Raw genomic sequence first — 18,928 nt, forward strand, 5'->3', positions numbered from 1 at the left:
GCCTGTGGCACTATTACAGGTCAAGTGCAGCATTACAGGAAGGGGCAGGCTGCCAGTGCCTCCTCTGAACATGTACCCTTTAAAAAGCAGAATGAAAGTGCTGCTTTACCCAGCAAGCAGCGTATATCAATTTTACAGACAGATTAGATTCTAATACAGTTGGTTATCAAATTCCTTTTCCTTTTGTTTCCAAATAGCAGGTTCTACTAAGGACCATTTGGGCTTGAAAATTGCTGGTGATGATTAACAGTTTTTTTGGGACAGAGTTGTGTGGGTTGATGCATTGTCATCAGTGACTTTCATGCCATAACGATCCTTTGGTCTAGCTGTTCAATCCATCAGATAGACTTGAACTGAAATGGAGCCCAGATCAGTCTTACTAATAGAACAGACAAGGTAACACACAGAAGGCCTGTTAAATATTTTTGATTAAAATCTTTTATTTAGTAAAAGTGTTTTCAGGGCCTATAGTCTCAGATTGACTGCTGGCATTAAACTGCAGATAAATCCTGGGTTTGAAAGACTGGCTTCAATACAGTTTTTAAAAGGAAGCTTGCTATAGACTATGCATGTTATTTCTGAAGTGTGTTTGTATGTATATGTATATATTTTTCAATAGTAGCTTATTTCTAGTCCTTTTAAATATATGTATCATCTATATATGTATGTAGTATATATAGTGTGTCAATATACAGGGATTTAGAGTGTTTTCAGGAGCTTTCAAGTAAGTTTTACTTATGTTTATATGAAATACTTATTTATATTTGTATATATTTGTAGAGTATAAATGTAAGTATTATTTAGTGTCTGCACTAAGACACTAAAGATACAAGACAGTATCTTGGCTGAATAAAGTGCATATCATGAAGTGCATAGGTTACTGTCAGCACTGTGGGCCGTAGAAACCTAACATCGAGCTGATAGTCTTGTAAAGTGAAATAGGAACTCATAAAAATCAGCACAAACCATCAGAGGTTTGGAGACCTACTAAACAGCATGTGAGCACACTGGCTTTTCTTTTGAGTTTTAATGGCATTAGTTTCATGTGGACCCTTTGTTATGTTGTAGTGAGGCTTTGAGAGTAGCTACAGTTTGGCTGCAGCTTTTCCCTTGTTGATCACAAGTTTGATGTGCAGCTGCTTCTTGTAAGTGAAATATTGCAGGGGGCTACTCCATTTAGATATAGGTTTTTTTTTACCCAAATGTGCAAAATATCTTTGGTGCTTTGGTGACACTGCAGCATACTTTTTGGAGATGACATAGAGATTCCAAGTCCAAAACATGCAGTTGCTAGAACCAGGTGAAATATTGTGATCACGTTCTAGTGATGATTTTCTAGAAGTATTTTTTCCTTAAATTATGATACCTTGTTATATTCAAGATGTAATTTATGTTCTGTCTCTGCATTGAAGGAATTCGGCAGTTTACATACTAGGTTATGTTTCTGTATTCTAGATTTGATCCATATGCTTCTGAGTTCAGTTTCTCATAGTAAAATCACAGAATGGTTTGGGTTGGAAGGGACCTTAAAGGTCATCTAGTAGAAATCTAGTTTCACTACTAGAAATCTAGTGGTGTGTCTTTAGATGACCAAAGAGGAGGCCTTGCTGTTATGATATGTTTATGCTTTTTTTGTAAAAATAAGATGTTCTTCCCCAAATTACACAAGGCAGTGGTGTGTTGCAGTGGTGACTATGCAGTGTTTTGGCTGAAATAACCTGGTGCTGAAATGAGGTAAGAAAAAACAGATAGGAAGATGTTTAAAAAGGATTTCAACCTTCAGTATTCAGTCCTTGAGATACGTTGAATTCTTTGAAATAGAGATGTGTCATGTGGTCTCTTAAGAGCCTTGGTCTCATATGTCTACTGCAGTGTCATATGGTCTCTTAAGAGCCTTGGAGACCTAGCATGGTGTGAAAGCAGAGTAGTCATTTTGAGATTGAACAGCAGCAAGACCTGTCTGAGCAGCTGTGACTGGAAAGGATGTCAGCTCACTGCAGAGCGTATGAAAAAGACTTTCAACAAGCAGTGTGCTGTAGCTTCACCTGGAAGTAAGTCTGAAGGAACAGAAATGATGCAGATGGGTCACAGAAGGCAGCCAAGTCATGTCCTCTGTTTAAACTTTTATCTTGGATTCTTTCTTCCACGAAAGCACAGTTGTAGTTGGATGAAAGCAGGAATGGCCGTTGAAGGCACACAGCAAACTCTGCTTCTTCCCTATCACGTTTTGCCTGTGGCCTTTCCTGGCGAGAGATCATGAAGGGGTATTGTCTGACTGCCACAGATCTGGGCTCATCTGAACTTTGTGTTGCTTGTTAAATATGTTGTCTCACTCAAACTGATGTGAGTTGGCATCTTTGCAATAAAATTGTACTATTGGTGAATGTTGTATCAGTCAAGTTACGGAAAACGGTGGAAAAACCCCACATATACTCCCTGTTTCTCTCATGAATCCACCACTGGGTGTGCTTCTGTAAGTGATCAGTAAATGACTCCTATGCACAGTTATTTCTTCTCTAGAGATTATTCAATTTTCCAGAAGTGTTCACATTTATGCTGTATTTCAGTTTCATGTGTTATCCTTGGATTTAGGTCAAGTTTTGATTTTACTCGTTGACAAGCTTGTCAAACTTCACTGTGTGCATTTGGTATATGTAATGGCTTAGAATATCATATGTACAAATAATTCCGCAATACAGGAACTTTCACTATTTGCTTTTTAAATCTGTAAGTGGCATTGAGAAACATTCAGCATTGATGAATGTTTATAACTTCACATTTTCAGCTGTTATTTTCTGCCTTTTTGGCATGCTTAAATCTCATGGCCAGTTGCAAAAAAACAAGTAGGATTTAATTCTCAAATTAATGTAAAATAATACACAGTTGCAGAATATGACATTTTTGGCAGTGGATTTCCTTGATGACTTGTGCGTAATCCTAGGAGAGCCTCAAACACTGAAAGGACAATCTAAAAGATTTGTCATTTACATCTGTTTGTTCCATATCCCACATGATGGGTAAATAACTGTGTGTGGAAATGGCTATTGCCAGTGTTAAGCCATAGTTGAGAAATGTTTTTTCCTTTAATTGAGCGCATTCACAACCCTTCCAGTACTTTCCTGTTTCCTCCTAGTGCCAAGCCATAACCTAGATGGGCTCAAAATGTAGTGTAATGGGTCCAGACTGGTGCTCTTAGAGTCCAAATTTGATTGGCTGAGTTAATAAAATATGTATGATTATGAAGTGAAAAGCTGCTTCCCAAATGAAACACTCTGATTTTAAAACACAAATGTCTGAGCCGCTTCAGCTGTCTTTAGCTGTTGAATGCAGTCCTTAAAACAGTTCTCTGTTTTACACACACAAAACCATACGCGCCATTGGGCTTTTCCAGCCTGGAAGAGGAGAGTCTGGCTGTCATAGGAGCCTTAGGTGTGTTCTTGTAAGCTCTAAGCTACTTCAGTTTTTGCTTCAGACACCTACATAGAAGATATTATCTCCTACATCACAGACATTCTAGAGCAACTTTGGAGTGACTGGAGGAGATGTATGTGATAAAATAGAGCGGAGGACATGGCAAAGTGGAGAGAACCAGGATGTCATAAGGAACTTGAGGACCTAGAGGCTTGGAGTAACACATGCTGTGGCTTGGAGAAAGAAGTCCTACCAAAAAATTGGGAAGTGTGAAACACATGCTTCAGGGAGAAGGATCTGGATTTGTGTGTTGGTCAAAGGATGTGATGTTGGCTGTGCAGAAACGTCACAAATCATGTTGAGACTTCATTAGAATGAGGTTTCGAGTACGTACACTGCTGCTGACCATGCTAGTGTTGGTGTAAGTCTGTGGAGGGAGATCTTAGTAGCACAGAGGGTGCAGTTGTGTGTCACCCACTGAAGAATTGAGATTAGACTTGTATGAGCACAGTGGGAAAGTGTTAAATTTAATCCAAGGGGTAGAAGGGCATCATCCTAGGCAGGAGTGGAAGGACTAGGCTTATGAAGTCTGGTCAGAAAAATGCTGAGAGGGCTATGATCGTTGTCTATAAATACATCTGGATTGTAAACACCAAGGAGAAAAAGCGCAATTTAAGCAAATGGCCAGCACTGGTGCCAGAACAAATGGATGCAAGCTGGACTGTGACTGCATTGAGACTGGAAATGAGAAGAAATTTTCATATAATTTGAACTGTGAGATTTTGAAACAATTTTCTTTTGGGAATTAATGGGAAAAAAACACCTGAGGGCATTTTGGTTTTTAAGAGGGACTGTTTCTTGTGCAGGCTGCCTCAGGCATGGGCTTTGGCTTGGTCCACACCAACTGTAATGTTGCTGTAGAAGCAAAACCAATAAACTGGTTTGTTTTTTTTTAACCCTGTGTAACAGCTCAAGGAAACACGTTCTGATGAGTGCAGTCTCTCTGACTGGTGGCTGCTAGATGTAATCTCTAAAGGACTTGTTTGTACCATTAAAATCCAGGAGGCTTTTGTGTGTAATCATGTATAAGATCAGAGCTGTTCTTTGAATTACGCTGTAGCCACATTCTTTAAAGATGTGCGATTTCTCTCTTTTTTTTTTTTCTTTTCCAAGTTCTTTTCCAAGTAAGTCCAGATTCTGCTTAAAGGATTCTGGTCTTTATCTGACTTAAAACTGGGGTTACCAATCCAGGAACACCTGTTGAAATAGCATAACTCATTTGGTAAGGTGTTCAGTAAGAAGCAGTTTTCTTTCATAGTCCGAGTCGGTTTTTAGTTTCTTTAAAGATTTTTCTTCCTGTATTTTAATTTCAAAAATTAGTGCTGCAGATCTTAGCTTCCACCAGTTTCAGTGCTCGGATGAGCTGAAAGGGCTCAGATGCCAGAATCTGTACATGTACCAGACCCAAAAGTCTATTCAATAGAGAAATTCAGAGCCTCTGCAGAACTTTGTGAAGCGCATCATAGGAGCCTCTTGAAGTTGTTATAGCTAGCTTAAATATTGAAATGATTTGTGCATGGGTTTCATCTCATAGAATGATGAGGATATTGGGTACTGCAGTGAAGGTAGACATTTAGAGAAGTGAAATTCTCCAATTTGCATATATTTAGATTAGATATTAGAGGAAATTGTTCACTATGAGGGTGGTGAAGCCCTGGCACAGGTTGCCCAGTGCCCATCCCTGGCAGTATTCAAGGCCAGGTTGGATGGGGCTTGGAGCAAGCTGCTCCAGTGGAAAGTCCCCCTGCCTGTGTCAGGGGGTTGGAACTGGATGATCTCTAAAGGCCCCTACCAGCCCAAACCATTCTGTGGTTTCAGACCTTTCAGGTCCTCTCTATACTTGCTTTTTTAGCATGGTCTCTCTATTTCTCTTTTTTCTTTCTTTCTCTTTTGCAACATTTTTGCTTTGGTACAGTTTCTCATTTCTTAGGGGTGCTTTTTTCTCTCGTTAATGTCTAGTTTGACATCCCAGTTATACCAATTTATATGACATCCAGTTTCCCATTAGTTGTAGTACAAGAAAGTAAAGGGACAAACACTTTGTTCTTATGTATGAATTCACAGATTTCAGTCTCTGTTGTCTAAGGGTTCTGTAATGACTGCTTCATGTTTTCTATTCAGGTATCAAGTGGTTTAATAGCGCGGTGAATGCCTGTACCACTGTGTGTATGGTGAAGAGATACTGTTCTGTGACTCTATTCAAAACAGAATGTCAGCTGCCTAAGCGTAAAATGCTTGCTACCATGTTGTATTTTCCTTTGCATGTGCAGATGCAATCCAGTGATGCTTGTACTTAGGGATCAGTAATGCAGAGCATCTCCTGTGAAGTGAGAAGAGTTTTCCCTCTTAATAAGAACACAAATTCTGGCCACTTAGTTCTTCTAAAGCTAATCTCATCAGGCTAGAACAGATACATCAGATGGAAAAGACTAACAAGAGACTGGAAGATAATTGGAGAAATAACCTTTAAAATGAAAGACCTGGTTGTAATGCTTTTACAGTCTTTATACCTGAAAATATGTATATGTGATAAAGAGGAGATCCTAAGAAAGAAAACAAATAAGTGTTTTTTCTTCCATTTTATTTATAGGTACTAAATGAAGCAGTGGGTGCACTGATGTATCACACTATAACTTTAACACGAGAAGACCTGGAGAAATTTAAAGCACTTCGAATAATTGTCCGAATTGGCAGTGGTTTTGATAATATTGACATCAAATCTGCTGGAGATTTAGGTATGACTGTTAAAGACATTATTTTACATGTTATGCTTGCCTCCAGAAATCTGATAGCGTCTGAGTCTTTGCATTAATGTTTTCTGTATATTTTATGCTAACATAGTATGTAAGCTGTATAATTTTCTCATCAAAGTGTTGCAAAATCATTATGGAGATACTAGCATTAGTTAATTAAGTGATAATATTAACAACTTTGCGACAGGATGGCAATCAGCCTGTTCAATATAAACTCAAGTAGTATGGGAATAATTTTTCAGCTCTTTCTTTTTCACCCTGGTTGTATATTTTAACTACATATGCTGTAATCTAATCACAAAATACAGTTCCCTCAGCATGTCATACTACTACTACTGTTTGAATAAAAAATGAGGGTCATTATCAACTGTCTGAGACTTATTTATGATGCATGAGATTGAGTACGAAACCACTCCATAAAGTAGAAATATTGATTTTTATAGGAGAATTAGTTGTTGCTGCCTCAGAATGAATTCAGATACTGGAGCTTTGAGGAGATGGTGCTTGGTGTTTCACTGTAAAAAAGCAACAGTCTGATTTGTACTTTTCTTACTTAAGGTAAACCATCTCTTAGCTATAGTCTCCAGGTCAGGCTACCACTATGTTTTCTTTGTTTCTTTTCTAAGGTTGAGGTGACCAAGTATGTTTCCCATTATGCTCTGGGAAGATCTTGGAGGTGTTTATTTCAATGGGACAGTGGGTAGTCCTAATAATAACGTTGTTGTAGTGAGGAGATGTAGTACGATCTGTTTATCAGTAAATGATAGTAAAATAATCAGCTGGTTTTAATGGTTGTGTAGTTTGCTCAGCATGCAGAGGCTAACAACTTCTTTGTGAGCTTCTGTGAAGAACAGATCAAGTCCAAAAGTCTGCAAGGCTGTGTTCCTGCATACTGTAAATAGTGCCACAGTTAGACATGTGTATTGTGAGCTCTAGAAAACACATATATACATAGAGATTGGCCTGGGGTAAAATCCTAGATCAAAAGCCAAAATCTAGGTACATATCAAAGGCCCTGACCAGCCCGATTTATGCGGAGCATCTCTTGTAAGAGGAAAAGCTTTGCAGGTTTGTGGGCTTGTTTCTGCAAGTTTCCATGCTGGACTGTAACCCAAGCTTATAATTCAAATGCATCCGCATAAGGCTTCAAGCCAGAGTACAGCAGATTTGGGAAATTCTCATTTGTATGAAATGCTAAATGGCCACATTCCTAATGATTCAGTTCCTATGTTGCGATTAGACTGAGTTACGCAGTTGGAATCCATCTTGATAGTGCATTCCAGTATTTATGAAAAATAATTGTTCTCTATCAGAAGCCAGTAAATGCTGGAATTTTTACAGTGTAAAAGGTCTCATTTTAATAGTTAGGGTGAAATGCTTGGAATTAAACAGTAACTCACCTCTAGAGGGACAAATCACTTTCCATTTGTTGAACCTAATGCAAATAATACGCATCTCAAGGAGGTAATATGAGAGTTAATTGCTCTTTTAAAAAGCTTTGATTCACTCTTGAAATACAGTGTATAGACCACAAAGTCTGACACATTCCTGAGCTTCCATAGTAACTTTTTGAGTTATTTGTCATAGAGCTGCCTCACGGGGTTGTTACCAACTTTTGCTGTGAAGTATTAGTCTCATGTTAGTGCTTTTACTCTTCTTAAAATGCATGAAAACATATTTCTTGGATAAAAACTTTACGATCTGGTCTGCTTTTTCTCCACTTTATTAATTATTGACTGGAAAATATGTAGAAGTTGTGAGTGTAGCTGGATGCGAATGAAGTGGGAGTCAGGGTGATGCCCGTTGGCTCCTGCATTTTCCAGCATTTCAGCACTGAACCTCTGCACAAGATCACTGAAAGTGGTGCGAAAAGGGGAAAGGGAAGGGGCCATAGGAGTGATGGACATGCGATAAGTGTGCTGTCCTTTCCCCTGTGAAATGTCTCTTCATATCCTTGCCCCTCTTTTGATACTCTCTTTGGTTTACCATGCTTCTGCCTTTCAGAAGTAAGCTGGTTTTAAAGCTAGGGGGCAGAGGGAAAAAGAAATTCCTACGGTTTAGGAGAGAAATTACTTGACTTTTGTTCCTCAAGTCTCGTAAGAAAACCTGTTAGGGAGGAAGGTGTCCAGTGAATTCAGTTACTTATTTCCCTTCCCAAATATGTAATATAACTCTTTAAGCTCTCTTTAAAGCATTATTTTGTTGATGCCAGCTATCAGGAGACATGCTTATTAAATTTGTTTTGCCATCTAAAACCTGCATTTTTCCTCCATGAAAAAGACTTTTTACATAAACAAATGCAGCTGTTTCATACAATGCACTTAAAGGGATGCTACTCTTCAGTCTTGTACTTTTCCCCCCACTCGTGGTTTTTTCCCTGGTCAAAGAAAAACTGGTGAGTTTCATGCTACCATTGATGTTAGCACGATGCCAAGATTAATATTCCAGCAAATGATGCTGGTTTGTCTTGGTTTCTAAGTCTAAGAGCAGTGACTCAGCAGACACTGTATCTCCACAGCAGAGGAAAGAAAAACAGTTCTGCATGTTCCGCATGTTGGTTTTTACTGATGTAAAGCAAGCTGTAAAAAAGTACTGGGCAGCAGACTGAAGGCATTTGAATGTAAAACATAGATAAATATGGTATGAGCTTATTATTTGTCAGATTACTGTTATTATTATTATTGAAGAGAATGTGTTTTTCCTTGCTTCATAAGCTATACTGGCGTTAGCAGAAGACTCATTGAATATTTATTTATGTAAAAACACGAACAACCAGAAAGTGAAAACTGTATTAGGGTGTTTTTTAGGATACAAAACACTTTTTTTCTCCACCATGAAATTACACTGCTTGTGATCTCAGTCAGCAGAACTGAGAGACAAACATTTGTGGGAGCTGCTGATTAGAGAGAGAACATGTAGGAAATAGAGTAAAGAGAAAGAAGTCAGAAAGGACACAAACTCTGAAGTAACCATTTTGCTTAAGTGCCCTGTATTTTGAGTACTGGAAGGTAAAAAGCAGAATGGTGTAACTTGCATGCAGGTACAATCCTGATGTGTTTTTTGAAATGAAAAATACTTGAGTGCCTAATGACAGTTAGATGGGTTATCTCCTTAATTTGAGAGACCGGGAAAGGACCTGGGTTCTGTTTGGTGTGATTGTACAAACCCGTTTCCAACACAAAACAAATTGTCCCTCCCTGTGTCATGATTACCCATACGTGAATTGGAAATACTAAGAGTCATCCTGTGAGGTCTTTATAAGAATAGCTGTCATTATGAATTATTTTATATTCTTTAGAACTTGTATAGATACCTAAGGTATCTTGTATAGATAGATAACCGTAACAATGACCGTTAACCTCACTTTTGAGCGCAAGGCAGACTTCTCTTTGCTGTCCAAAACACCTAATTCAGTGTGCATGTAAAACACCAAGACTTGCATTGTAAACTTGTCTGACATCAAACCTTTTGTGGTTTCAGTGGTCTGCTTAGTGTTTGCCTTAGTTTGAAAACACAATAAATAGTAATAGAAAAATCAGAAAAAAAATATGTTTGTGTGTATTTATCAACTGTTATGTCAAGTATTCTGTCTGCCATTACAGTCAGAAACCTAGTATTTGGGCAAAATTAAATCTGTAAATTTAAATCTCATACTTCTGAATTTGCTGTTAAATATGAAAAAGTAAGGAATGTTTGGCAACTGGTATCCTTTTCCCCCACTCTTTGCAGGAATCGCAGTGTGTAATGTGCCAGCTGCCTCTGTAGAAGAAACAGCAGATTCTACCATGTGCCACATTCTGAACCTGTACAGGCGAACCACCTGGCTACACCAGGCCTTGCGAGAAGGCACGAGAGTACAGAGCGTTGAACAGATTCGGGAAGTGGCTTCTGGAGCTGCCAGGATCAGAGGGGAGACCTTGGGCATTATTGGATTAGGTAAGTTGGCTTGAGTGGTGGTTTAATACTCCTCACCTTTCACTGCTTTAAACAAAATGAAGAAGATTTGAGCTATAAAAACTGAACACTTAGTTCATTCATTTCCATGTCAGCCGTTCCTGGAGTTTATATATCTCAAATGTATGTCCCTTAGACATCATTTCCCTCAGAAAAACTGAACTTAGTTGCTGATAATCTCTAAGTAATTCTTTGAATTTCCATACAGCTTTCTGTTGTATTCGCTGATGTGAGGCACACTTGTTTAAGAGGAGACACCATCAATTCCCTTTTCCAGGACAAGGATGCTGCTGCTTCAGCCTGGTGTCACTGTTGTCAATGTATATGTTTTATTTCTAGTCTGCTGTCATATCTGGTTTTGTTTCTGCTTTTTTCCTTATACTGTTTTTAACATATCTGAAAAGCCTTTGCTGCAGTAACAGCCTGCAGAGCAATTCTTTCATGTGTGTGGTTGAGCTGCATCTGAAATTGTATTTCAGCTCGAATGAGAGGAAAAAAATATGCAAGAAAGTTTGAAATGTTTCCAGACCTAATAAAATCACCTACTTACCTCTCTGAATGGCCCTAAATGTGTTTCAGCATCTAACAGATGGACAGGCTTACTTGAGATGAATTAATTAGTGTCTGTTTCAGAAGTAGGGAAGAAAAACAAGCAAGTCAGTTTCTATATAAAAATTATTCAGTCATGTGCTTGTCTTACCAGAGATCTGATAGACTGTGGATGTAATTGCTGTGGTATTCATCCACAGGAATTAATAATACAACTTTGACAACAAGGCATCACACTTAAATGACTTTTCCAGTTACACGTTGCTGTCAAATAACTCAAGCTACAAACTCTTTACTTGTGGAAGCTGAAAATAGACTGGAGTTACATAGTACTCATTTAAATGAGTATGCAGCACACCAGAAACATCTTCACAGTCAAAAGAATTGCCTTCAAAATATGACTTTCAAGAAGTTAGTCACGAAGTTGCTTTCTCAAATCTATACCCGTGTAATTATGCACCTCATTGAAACACACAGTGATCATTGCACTCACAGTCATAGCATCTGTACATAAATAATAGACAATCACCTGCAGTGTTTAAAAATGGAAATGCATACCTCTTTTTTGAAGCCCAAGCCTTAGCTCACATCCTCTGTGCACATTTGCTGGAGATGGCTGTCCTGTTGGCATTGCTTCTTTTTTTTCCCATATTGCACAGATTCCAGACTGAGATTAGAAAAAAATATCATTGGTTATTGATTTCCTTAAGTGAATTTTGTGTGTGTTGCTTTTCAGTGACTGACTGAAAACTATAGAGAAATTAAGGGATAATCAGATTGCCAATATGTGCGTAAAGCGACATAAAATGCTAGGTTTGGGGTTTAGTTTTAAAAAGCAAGCTCTTTGGGTGCATCATTAAATACAAATCATGTTTTAAGTATATTAAAAGGCTAGAAAAATCTGATTGTAAAGGTGCACATCTGTCACAGTTATTAACCGTTTTATCTAGCCATTTATTGTTTCTATGTCTCTTCCTACAGTAGAATATTAATAATTTCAGGGAAAATTAAGTTTTAAAGTCAGTTTGGAAGATTTCCACTGTTTCTTTTTGTGCATGCATGTGAATAGGCACAACATTTTAATACTGACCTGTTCTCACAAACTGCTCTATGTTCATGAAGGACAAGACTGTGATCTTAGAAGATACAGAAGTAGAGCTGTACTAGACTTTACGTTTGAGCACTTCAGGCACTTGGACTGTGATACACTCTTTTCTATTATAGATCATTGCAAGAGGCTTCCTGTCTCTAGTTTCAGACTAAAATGTGTATTTACAACCACCTTCAAAAGGCTGTTGCCCTTAGGTCATATTTCTCTACTAGAGGCCTCTTCCTATGTCTGTCGTTTTGCCTCAGTTTATTACTTTGTTATTTAGACATGTCAACGTCAGAAGTGATGCACCACTGAGAGGCTGAGAAGTGAACGTATTGCACACAAAATTAATGATTCTCGTCATCTCTTACTAAGGCCCTTTCTCTAGTTCTCGGCAGCGTCGCTGTTTCTGTACTTTCTCGTTAATGTGTGTCTGAGATCATGTCATATCTCAACCACAGCTACGTTTCTCTATTTTTGTCTTGAAATCGTGGTCTCTTCAGCAGTGGGTTGCTTAAATTTATCACTTTGCTGCTGTAAATGCTAACTCCAGACCTTCTTCACGTCTGTTCCTGGGCTTTTCTCTCATTTTGCCAAAGAGAAACACTCTAGCTCTTGCCTGTCTCTGTGCTAGGGAATGACATAGTCATTCCCTCCAAACCTTCAGCTACTCACTTCCTTATCCACTGGTCTAGCCAAGTTTCATGACTCACTTGCCTTCTTCTTGCCATCACCCACTCTCTTTTCTTTGCCTCCTTGCATGCATATTCCTGCTTTGACACTTGGTCTGTCCTGCCTAATCCTATTACTCTATGCTTCTCCTTTAAAGTTAACCCCATCTCTCGTCCTCTGCTTGTGTTGAGCTTGAAGATAAGCAGAGACTCAACAACATAATACCTCCTTCATCTGCTTGTAGGATACCATCCATCATTGTTTTGTTGTTTGGTTAGCCTCTGAGCTCCTTAGGGCAGAGCCTGTGTTTCTTTCTGTCATTATGAAGTGTGTGATTCTTTGAGCCTTACATAAATAATAATATCACATCATTGAACGGCTGTCTTTGTCACTTTAAATCTTTATTACTATCCAGTGTCCTATATTTCAAGTGATGCATCGCAAGTGTGGATAATAAGCCCTGCATTGAGGTGGGGGGGAAGCTACCTTTTCACCTTATATCTAGATATTTAGTGTTTTTCTTTCAAAAGGAGAATATTTATGAGCAGCCTGTAAGAACCTGGATGATAGGTACCTGGAACTGGTTCTTCTGTAATGATGATTTTATAGCAGTGAAGGCACTGAAGTCACACTCCCTTCCTTTTCCTTCCCAGTTACAAATGCTGATGACTAATAGCTAATGCATTTCCTCACTTAAGAAAGGTGAAATTCCTCCAAGTACATCTGTCTCCACAGTGCAATGAATGTCATTGCTCAGTTTGTCTTTCCTCACCTGCTCTGTTCCCTCAATAGTCCCACGTTAAACTAGATGTTGGACAAAATACCAGTCTGCATTTTCAGGCAATATTAAGGCTTGAGAGTTGGGTGGTATTACTATGCAATAAATGATGTACTCTTAGCGGTCTCACTAGCTCTGTTAATGTGCTCAGCAGGAAATACAGCAAAATTGCTCTCTCCACATTTCAGAGTTCTCCAAGAGGGAGGAAAAATTACCCAGATTCTCCATTACTGTTGCATAGGCAGGAAAGAGCTGCTAAGTGAAAGCACTTTTTCCTTCCATGGATGTGTGCAGGCAGGTCATCAACATTTCCACAGTATCAAGGGAATTTTGTGGAACTTTGTAATACCAGCATGAGATGCACATTCTTTGACAAAGAGCGGAGCAGGGGTCATTGTCAGCTGCAGCTTCTGTACTGTCACCCTCAAATCAGGTCATTGGCAAGGTGAGGGTCAGAGGCACCTGCAAACAGTGAGACTTGGGGCAGAGTAGATGGGTTGGATTGTTACAGGAGACCCAGGCATTTTTCAGTCTCTCTTCACACTTCTGTCATTGGAATGATGCATGGGCTTTGCTAGGACTTTGTGGCTTTGAAGCCTGTGCTTGTGTTCCTGTCTGCTTCTTTTTCCAGTTGTATGCCATATTTTCTACATTCTTCCCACACTGCAGACTAAAAAGTTAAATTAGTGTTGTAAACTTCAGAATTTACATTCGCTGGAAGCAGCCATGACTGTTCATAGCAATTGTAAGTGCTTGTAAGACAGACTTGTCCTGCAGGTGGGATGCTTTGTGTGCTGTTCTGTTGCTCTTGATGTGCTGAGGTAGCTTTTGAGCCCTTCTTAATGCCTGAGAGAGTTCTGTAGCTTTTCAGGAAAGGAAAAAAAAGTGTTGTAGGTTCGTGGTTGTCCTGTCTTGTCTGACTGTAGTTTAAAGAGGAATAGGCAAATAACGCGTGCCAACCTATGTATTTTTATGATGACTACGACCAAATATGAATTGCCAGTTGCAGAAGAGTTTTATCCCATAAAGTAATTGTAACAGGACAGTTCTGGCATGTGGTTTCTGAGTGTTTCAGAAGGAAAGCTTGTGCACACTAAAGGCTTTGCTTTGTTAGCCTGGTTGCAATGAATAGAAAGTGTAGCTTTAACTGGAGAGTCTGTTATAAGAGATTTCACTGTTGTGAATCTCCTCAGGTATTAGTGTTGTAAAGAGTGTAAAGAAGAACAGACAACAGTGTTGCATGTGAAAAATGAATGGAGCTGCAGTAAAAGCTGTATGTTTTGTTTTAAAAAACAGTTTACAGTTGTGTGATTGATTCCTTGAGCTGTGAACATGCCAAAAGTCTGGAAAGTAATACAGTGTTTGTGCTGAAAATGGTCTCGTTCAAGTTTATAAAAACCAGGTTGGAAAGCAAACAAATAAACACAAGTATTGAAATAAAAGATTTTGAAGAGTATTTTAACTTGGTGTCCTCAAAGAAAGCAGAGAGCCCCCATCAGATTGACATACTGCTTAATATTCCAAGCACATTAGTCAGTAAGCACTGCAGAACTGCTGTGTTCAGGTTAAATGATCAACAAAAAACCTTTCTTCCCGTGGTTTCTTAAGTGTATTCAAGGAGAAACTGAAAACCAGAGGGAAATCCCTTCAAGCACAATTGGAAAGAGATGGGATTTCCCTCTCTTAAGTTGATTCAATTTTGAACAAATGTGGATGTTATAAAAGAAAGCTTGTTGACTTTTTATTTTTCAAGTGAGATGTGATTATTATGGTGTGTTGAATTATGCTTTTGAAGTGTCTTTATCTAACGTTTGTAATACTCTAAACTGAGTATCTAGTGTGTAGACTTCTGACCTGAAAAGTATGTTAGTTCTAGTTCAGTACCCTTGCTCACTGGATGTACTCACTCACTTTTCCTGCCCTCTGTGTTTTACTGGTAGTCAAAGGAATATACACACCTCCTGATGGCATGTGGTATTGAGTCATGCCCATACAGCAGTTTCAGGCACAACTCTGAAATATGACAGTAAGGAAAGTGGAACAGAGGAAAACAAAGGCCAATGCGAATAGCAAATGATACCCCACTATTGTTCAACTAGGCGCCATATGAGGGACTGTATTTATTCATCATTTAGGTAGATGGATACAGCATTTTTTAAAGCCTTAGATGACAGGATTCTTGTAGGCATTTTAATGCTGAAAGGGTGTTACTCAAAATGAAAGAAAATACTAGTTCAGAAAGGAGATTGCACACATTGAGAATGGTTGAGCTTCAGATTAAACAAATTCTCTTTTATTGCATCCATTTTTGAGGATTAATTTTATAGCTTTTTATTAAAGCCAGCTGGTCTGACATGGTAAGGATAAGTCCTTGGCAGGCTGGGTTCACAAGCAGTAGTGTTTTACCATAAACAGGCCCAGCAGGCAAGCCCTTGTATTACACAGATTATTGCAGATTACGTGTCATCTTCTGGCATTTCACATCTCCAGTTGCAGAAGGTGCTTTGTTTTGAACAGGGTAGTGTGAAACAGCCCAGATGTAATGTTTCTGATTTCAGTGATGATTTCAAGTGGGATGGGAGCCACCTCTTTTTTATCATCTTCCAGTTACTGTGCAAAACAGTATGGTTTGGTACCAGCATTTGCAGTGGGAAGGAGGAGGCTACCTTACACCAGCTGTTTCACATCTGTTCTCATTGCATGTTTATCTTGTTCCAGGGCGTGTTGGGCAAGCAGTAGCGCTACGTGCCAAAGCCTTTGGCTTCAGTGTGCTTTTCTATGACCCATACCTCTCAGATGGCATGGAGCGTGCTCTGGGACTGCAGCGGGTGAGCACTTTGCAGGACCTGCTGTTCCACAGTGACTGTGTTACCCTGCACTGCAACTTGAATGAACACAATCATCATCTTATCAATGACTTCACCATAAAGCAGGTAATAATCTCTGTGGGCGCCCTCCGCACCAGTGCTGGTTGCTGACACTGTGTAGAATTTATTTGCTTAAACAGGCAGATAGTAATTTGAAAGAAATTTCTTTCCCTTTTGCTGCTCAGATCAAGCAGGTTTATAACAGATGAGGGAATAGATGGTGGCTCATTTATTGTTGCTTTTATTGTCTTTTTTGCTCAGTAACATCGCGTTGTGGAAATAATTTGCTCTTCTTAATGTTGCTCAGATTGCATTTATGTAAAAGCACTTTTTCCATGTCTTGTAGTAGCTACTTCTTTTACCTTTTACAGGTAGCAATTCTGCCTTTCACTCATGATCCTCAGTTTGAGTTCTTAGATGCAATTTAAAGATTATGACTAAATGGCTCCCCCCTGTGCTCAGTCCTGATGCTCACAGAGCACTTCATGGATGGATTGTATTTGCAGCATTGCATTACTTGGAAAGATAATGTTTCTTGGAATTAGTACTAATATCTCCCCCAGGTTTTAGGTAATAGTAAAATAATTTCAAAACCTAGATGTAGTAACTGCTGCATTATTGCCTAATTTCATAGTAAGCTTTTTCATTAAATGTCTAGCTTCTGACTCCAGTCTCAGTGTAGGTAACAAATACAGTGCTGAGATGTCAGAATGTAGATATATATAGTGTATAGGAAAGAAACTCTTAAGATATAGTAGTTGATCTTGGTGTTGTTTATGTATGCAGTATTTGTATGTGTTGGTAACAGTGACAGTTGCACTCTTGCGGTAAAATCATTGCTTAGCTTCTGACAAATAGTTTGTACTTACTGTTCTTGAACTTAAGACAACTGAAGCAGTTACTGAACATGTTCCACAGTTATGTAGGATCATGGCATAAAACTGTTAATATAACACATTTCTTGATTGAGAGTTTAGGGATTTTGCAGGTCCATCCCAACATAAAATCAGGGTTCGAGTTTTAAAACTTAAAATATTAAGAAGTTTAATATACAGATCTCTAAGAGAACTGAGTTTTGTCACCCTGCCCTGAACACTTTTCTTTGTTGTGTGCTCAAGTACATTTAATGGTTATTACATGGTTAGATGTCTTTGCAAGCAGACATCTAGAGCCAAACAGAGCCACCTTGCATTCAGAGGAGCTGTCTGGAAGCTTAGCAGTGGTCGCTCATTATGCAGCCAACTGTGAAACTTGGGCCAGTGGATCACAGGAAGTTTTTGAGTGGATATGGATAAGCACGATGAGCTTTGGAGAGGGCTCAGTGCGTTAATCAGTGAAACAGACAAAACCTGTTAAGACTGAGAGGTACCATCTGAAATGCAATGCGTATCATACAGTCTGTACCAGAAGGGATGTCTTAAGCATTTATGTTGCTATCTGTTATCCTTTGTGATTAAAGCAAGGTTTAAAATGTTAGGAGATAGTTCTTGCTTTGGATAAAAGTTGGGTGACGCAGTCTGTATTATAGCAGCTGGCATGAAAACCACTGAATTATAACACCTCTGACTGCTTAGTTTGTGTAGAGCAGATCTTCTGTATTTGCATGAAAAAATGCAGAGTAGCTTTTTTAGGCTGACAGGTGTGAATTTAAACAGTATTCCATGCTGCTTTCATCCAATATTTCATGCTCATGTAATAACCAGTTTTGAAACAAAGTGGAGAGAAGTATGATGCATCTCATTTCACTACAGTCTCACCATGAGTTTTGTTTAGAGTCTGAAATTACATAACCTTAAAATGTCTTTGAAAGTTTGGTGTCGGTCTTGTCTTCCAGTAGCTTTTCCCTTTAATTAGTCAGCATCCTGTCTAGCCGTGCTGCTTGGCCTTGTAGCTCAGAGTAGCTCAGAGAAGTGCTTCAGGCTTGTGTTTATTGAACCCATGGTAATCAAGTGCTCTGAAGAGGAGCAGAGGTCAGTTTTAGTTTTACAGATTTAAGAAAAAGACTGCAGTTTGAACACAATATGTTATTAAAGCAGCGATGCAAGTTTAGTGTAGGTGAATTAACAGCCATCAGCAGTTCTGGCCAGTTCTTTCAAGCTTCCACTTATTGTTAAGGGTCAGCTCTAGCTGCATCCACCCTTAAAGTCTATCATGAGTCACCCAATTCATTCCCATTAGAATGTATGTATGCAGCTATGCTCTGTTTGATTTGGACTTGCCTTCAGAGTTTTGTAAATAGTCCTAAAATGAAAACTCAAGTGAGGTTATTAAGATTGGACAGAAAAGTTTAGCAGGTTTCACCTTGATTAAAAGTTTCAAGTCCTTCAAAGGGCGTATAAATACACTAAGCTATACTTAAATCTTCCATTTGCAGGAGCACAGAAATAGCAAGTGTGTATGAGCTCCCACCAGCCTGTATGGCATGTCTGCACAGCGGGTGTGATTGTCACTTGGGTGAGCCCTCCTGTGCTAGTGCTGATCTAGTTCTCACAGCTGACTTAAGTAGTGGAGATGCAGTGATGGTTCCCATCAGGAACGTCTTGTTACTAGACCAGCTTAAGATCATGCCCCCATTTCTTCATTGTTCTACTTCCCAAGTTAATGAACATAAAACTGAAAGAAGTATCCCTTAGTTCTGCTCCGGGAAGTGGACTTTAGGTTTGCTATACAGTCTAATAGAGGGTTCTCCTGTAAGCCCTAAGAGCCTGCAAATGGAGAGAGGCAGGGCCACGCTAAACCTAGTGAGTAAAATATGGTGGGTTTTTTTCTAATCACCTTACTGTGAGCATAT

General features: G+C 39.0%; 1 protein-coding gene across 9 annotated transcripts in view; it reads left to right on the forward strand.

The window, feature by feature from the left end:
• The window catches only part of CTBP1 (C-terminal binding protein 1), a 244,019-nt gene that overhangs the window by 211,051 nt on the left and 14,040 nt on the right, over positions 1 to 18,928 (forward strand). For all 9 annotated transcript variants that reach the window (XM_057409853.1, XM_057409902.1, XM_057409885.1 and 6 more), the window contains 3 exons: positions 6,062 to 6,206; positions 9,954 to 10,160; positions 15,989 to 16,203. In XM_057409853.1, coding sequence (XP_057265836.1) covers positions 6,062 to 6,206; positions 9,954 to 10,160; positions 15,989 to 16,203 — 567 coding nt within the window. The remainder of the gene's footprint in view (positions 1 to 6,061; positions 6,207 to 9,953; positions 10,161 to 15,988; positions 16,204 to 18,928) is intronic.

This window comes from Pezoporus wallicus, unplaced genomic scaffold, assembly GCF_028554395.1.
Source record: "Pezoporus wallicus isolate ANWC-B61680 ecotype Strahan unplaced genomic scaffold, APGP_CSIRO_Pwel_v1 contig_8512, whole genome shotgun sequence".
NCBI lineage: Eukaryota > Metazoa > Chordata > Aves > Psittaciformes > Psittacidae > Pezoporus > Pezoporus wallicus.